Source organism: Branchiostoma belcheri, unplaced genomic scaffold (genome assembly GCF_001625305.1).
Source record: "Branchiostoma belcheri isolate BF01 breed outbred unplaced genomic scaffold, Haploidv18h27 scaffold36, whole genome shotgun sequence".
NCBI classification, from domain to species: Eukaryota; Metazoa; Chordata; class Leptocardii; order Amphioxiformes; family Branchiostomatidae; genus Branchiostoma; species Branchiostoma belcheri.
The window spans coordinates 2,605,628-2,611,087 of record NW_017803976.1 but is presented as its reverse complement, the minus strand read 5'-3'; the positions used below and the strand labels follow the sequence as shown (position 1 = coordinate 2,611,087).

Here is a 5,460-nt window from a genome sequence, read left to right as displayed (position 1 = left end):
AAAACAATAGAATATGTCCTAATTATGACTTACTTTTGGGGACAAGTACAGAGCAACTAAGCAAGAACCCACCTTCTATAGGCCTTCATTTCATAGACAATAGATAAAGTTACTTCTGCTAGAGAATTGAATTTGAATAACGTCCTACCTTGGCGTTTATAGGGCTTCAAGTTCGGAAGTGCACGTGTGTGCTAATGTCTTAAGTTTTATATGTTTAAATATGGGGACAAGTGCACAATAACGACAAAAGACCCGAACCTCCACAAGTATTCATTTGATACAAAATGCATATAATTATGTGCTTCCCTTAAAAGATTGAATTGAAATAAAATACTACTTTGTCATATTTACTGCTTCAAAAACAGCCGTATACAATTTCTGTAATGTCCAATATATGGCCTACTTTCAGGGACAATTACACATACACGAAACAAGACTCCAAACTCAACAAGAATCCATTTGATACACAATACATGTATGTACTACCCAACAAAGATTGGATCCAAATAACATCCTACTTTGTCAGTTATAGAGCTTCAAATGTAGCCAAAAATGAAAATTTCCGAACATGTCCAAACTATGGCCTACTTTCAGGGACAAGTACACAACAACGAAACAAGACTCTAACCTCAACAAGATATCATTTGATACACAAGACATGTATGTACTACCCTACAAAGATTGGATTAAAAACATCCTACTTCGTCAGTAATAGAGCATCAAAGATAGACTGAAATGTTAATTTTAGCACAAGTCCAAAATATGGCCTACTTTCTGGGACAATTACACAGCAACAAAACAAGACTCCAACCTCAACAAGAGTTCATTCGATACACAATAGACGTATTTACTACTCTACAAAGATTGAATTCAAAGAACATCCTACTTTGTGATTTATAAAGCTCCAAAGCTAGCCAAACATGATAATATTCCGCACATGTCCAAAATATGGCCTACATTCAGGGACAAGTACACAACAACGAAACAAGAATCCAACCTCAACAAGATATCATTCGATACACAATACATGTATGTACTACCCTACAAAGATTGGATCCAAATAACATCCTACTTTGTCAGTTGTAAAGCTCCAAAGATAGCCCAAAATGATAATTTTTACACAAGTCCAAACTATGGCCTACTTTCTGGGACAATTACACAACAGCAAAACAAAACCCCAACCTCAACAAGATATCATTTGATACACAATACATGTATGTACTACTCTACAAAGATTGGATTAAAAAACATTCTACTTTGTCAGTTATAGAGCTTCAAAGATAGACCGAAATGTTAATTTTAGCACAAGTCCAAAATACGGCCTACTTTCTGGGACAATTACACAGCGACGAAACAAGACTTCAACCTCCACAAGCATTCATTTGATAGACAATTATTAGGATTATTTATTATCTAAAGTAGTATTAAATTGCTGTTTTCGTATTGTATTTATTATATCTTAAAGATGACAAAAATTTGTATTTTTCTTGAAATGTAAAATATGACCTACTTTCGAGGACAACCACGTGAGAACCAAACAATTGGCCAAACTTTACAAACATGCATTTTATAGCTCATATAATTATGTATCTGTTATTACATTTTGAACGAAAAAAAATCACCATCTTTGGAGTTACAGCGCTTCAAAAATGGGCAGAAATAGGGATATTTCAAAAGCCCAAAACACTGTATTGTCTTAGTGATGCCCAGACCCTTTAAACTGACCTTTTGAAAATTTTAAAGCTATCTTAGGAAAGCAGATAAGTTGGACATTTCAGCACAGTTTTTGTCTTTCCGATATATTCAAGCATTTGTTTGTAATCGCGTCCTAAACGTTGGCAATTTTCATGTTTCTGGCATGCGTAAATCATGGAAAATGGCCCTAAAACATATTTGGGCTGTTACCATGGCAACGGTCGATGTGGAGCAGAAGGAAAGCTATTTTGAGGGGTTGTGGGCCAAGTACTATCACTGTGCAAAATTTGAGCCAAATCGATTTTTCGACCCCTGCCACCATTGTTTGATCCTTACAGACATTTGCTCTTAACTAACAAAAGAGCACCGATAATTGTAGGTTGATCAAATATATAAGATTTAACACATATGCAGCTAGACCTGTCAATTGCATGCAGTTGGGCATGATAAAATCTTATGCTTTAGAAGAAAAATTATTTTTTTCAAGTCTTGTCCGACAGCTTCATACAAATACTGTAAGTTATGACATTGGAGAAATAACTACATAATTCTGTATGGTACCGGTAAGCGATATAATAATTACTTCTTTTATCATTTGGTAAGTTATAACGTTAATAACTTTTAATTGTACTCATTGCTTCTCAGAACACATACCACACGTATGGTGTTGTCGTCGACAAAATGGCGGGTCATGTGAACAGTAAGACCCTTCCCGTCATAGTTTTGGTACACGGAAACCAGGTCCTCTCCTTCCATGGTGTAGGTCACCTGGTGGATATAACAGAGTTGAAACAAACATAGAATACCGCAATATTATTGTAGTAAATCGTACACTCACAGTCTCAATACATACATATAGAATGTAGATGATTATCATATAGCCAGAAGATGTCAGCCAATCAGAAGGCTCCATTTCCCATCAGTTATCAGGCCGTAACATCAAAAGTGGTCGGTTATTAGAATACCCGACTACTTTTTGGACCGTACCATTATGCAACCGACAGGACACTAACAGTAGAATTGCACACTCGGTAGGTTTATTCGGTGGTTATCGCACCTGACCAGGGATTATCTCACCATATACACCTCGGGGCGGGGCATTAACCGTTTATTGATGTTCAGGACCTCTATATTTTGCACAGAATTTAGGTCAGTTTCTTACCTTCCTTTTCATGCCCATGGGGTCGGTTTCCTCGCCCTCCACTCCCAGGGTGAGGGTGTTCTCGATAGTTTTGCCCATGAACTCCAACTTAGATGTCATGACGTTCCCTGACAGGGAGGAGTTGACGGGGAATTCTGCATCCTTCAGCTGGTCCCACATCTCTGGGGGAACGCCTGCAATGATAGAACACATAAATTTGCCACTGTGAGCTACAGGGGTGCCAAAGAATTCATAGGAATTTTACAGAATTCATAGGGATTTTACGGAATTCATGGGAATTTTACAGAATTCATAGGAATTTTACGGAATTCATAGGAATTTTACGGAATTCATAGGAATTTTACGGAATTCGTATGTTTCCTTGTAATGGATCGTATGGATTTCGTAAAGTTCCTATGAATTCCGTAAAATTCCTATGAATTCCTTAATATTCCTATGAATTCCGTAAAATTCCTATAAATTCCGTAAAATTCCTATGAATTCAGTAAAACTATTTGTAAGTTAAGTCAAGTAAGTCAAGTAAGTCAAGTAAGTCAATTTGTACCTGCTTGCCAGCTTTTTCATGCTACAAATCTAGTAATCGACACAACATTTCCTATACATTGGGGATTTGTATCCGGTATATTCGGCTAACGGTTGTACACCGCTGCTGCCTTCTCTTCAAACCACTCGATTTTCCTACCAACTTGACCTACATGTCACGCCACACGCTTCTGTAGTCTAACTACACCTGACCTACACTACCGTGCATTCAACTACATCTGAACTGCCCCTACTGTCCCACACAACAACCATGTCTCAAATAACATAACCCAAACGTGACTTGCACGCACCAAGCTTCTCCATGATCTGCTTGTAGTTTTGAAATTCCTACCCACTTGACCTAAAGCTACACGCATCTTTACATGTACAACTACACCTGACCTAGACTACTGTATATCCTACCTACCTGTACAACTAACGTTAGGCCACACCGAATTGATTTTATGGATGACATCCGCGCGCGCATTGATTTTCGCCTGTCGCCCTCAAAAAAAATCACGTCCACCGAGGCTCTGGCCTGGCTCTAGGCCTGGGTACTCCATGGTAGTTAGCGACAAAACGGAGCCGAGCACCCAGGCTATCGAATTCGAAACTCCACGACTCAAGTCCTCAGTACATACGTACAGTACCGATTCATAAATTCCGCAAAAAAGGAGCATGTGCCGGCTTGTCGTATACGTCGCTAAGAGCTGCCGCGAATTCACAATACCAGGTTTGCATTCCTATGGTTTAGTAGAATTTTTATTTTTTGGCCGGAATTTTTTTTTTGTTCGCCCGCACGCACTAGTTTGAGGGTCTTCAGAGGATGTCATCCAAAAATTAGATCGGTGTGGCCTTACATCTGAACTGTATCTACTGTCCCATGGCCACACAACCATGTCTCAAATATAACCCAAACGTCACGGACACGTACCAAGCTTCTCCATGATCTGCTTGTAGTTGTCCGAATTCTCTCCATGCTTCCATTTCCCAGTGGACTTGTTCACGTCGAAAGGCATGTTGTAGGGAGGTTGTGAGAGATCGTGTGGAGGTTGTAGTCTAGTGGAGGTGCGCTCAGGTGTGAGAAAAACGCTGGCTCGGCACCGCTTTAAGTAAAGGGCAGGTGACCTTGTGTATAGGGCCGCTTTAATTTAACATCATGGACATTGTCCTGGGGTTATACTCTCCAAGCAGAGGTTTTGGGTTTCGGCTTAATCTAGACGTGTTTTTAGGCTTTTTAATCGGGATTTCTTTTTTTACACTGGAATATTTTTACGCCAACAAAAAGATAGCAGTGCAAAAATGAATGCCCATTAGAAAAAGCCTAAAAACAGGCCAGAAATGAGCTAAAACCTCAAAATTCTGCTTGGACAGTACTGGAGCACGAGAACATTGTTGGGGTCAAACTTGTTGTTAATTTGAAAACGTATATACGTTAGATTCATTTATAGATTAAGTTTGTATTTTATATGTATTTATATTTTATTTGTATTTTATATGTAGAAAGCAGCAGTTTAACACTATCTGGTAGTCGAAATACTACATGTGGTTATTGAATTTATTCATCGATACTTTTTTTGCTAAAGCATATTTGGTGGACTTGTATTTGAATTAAACTGGCCTTAAACGTTAACACATCTCATGGCTCCAAATATGGGCATGCGTTAGGACGCTAAATATTAACGATGCCAAATATGGGCATTCGCTCGCTAGGTCGAATGACTCATTGAAGAACAAATATTATTGACTAATGTGGTGTTTAATCGTCTTTTCATCTCGAGGCTAGGTGCTTAAACATGCCGTCCGGAGCTTAGTTACTCCGTGCAAAGGTTGTTGATTTTATAAAGCCCTTGGACAAAAGACTGGTAATCATTTACCCATGTGTCTGCATGCCACTGGGGAGTATTCTTAGCGTACTATTAAATCTGTCCTTTTTAATTATATCAAAGAGAAGTTCCCATACTTTGAACACTTAAGCGTAAATGATAAATTTGTATTTCTGATGCGTCTAGACAAACCCTGTATCACAAACATGATCTGCTCCCACATTTTCCACTGTACAAAAAAAAAGCGAGAAGTTG

General features: G+C 38.6%; 1 protein-coding gene across 2 annotated transcripts in view; it reads right to left on the bottom strand.

Annotated features, from left to right (window-relative positions):
• LOC109476049 overlaps nt 1–4,507 on the bottom strand; it is a 6,582-nt gene extending 2,075 nt beyond the window's left edge. The window contains exons 1-3 of one of the 2 annotated variants that reach the window (XM_019776878.1): nt 4,314–4,507; nt 2,858–3,030; nt 2,350–2,463 (exon numbers count right to left, since the gene is read on the bottom strand). In XM_019776878.1, coding sequence (XP_019632437.1) covers nt 2,350–2,463; nt 2,858–3,030; nt 4,314–4,398 — 372 coding nt within the window. In that variant the 5' untranslated portion in view covers nt 4,399–4,507. Of the gene's footprint in view, nt 1–2,349; nt 2,464–2,857; nt 3,031–3,690; nt 3,717–4,313 lie in introns of those variants that run through there. The other variant, XM_019776879.1, reaches the window with a different exon arrangement.
• Nucleotides 4,508–5,460: the final 953 nt, after the last annotated feature.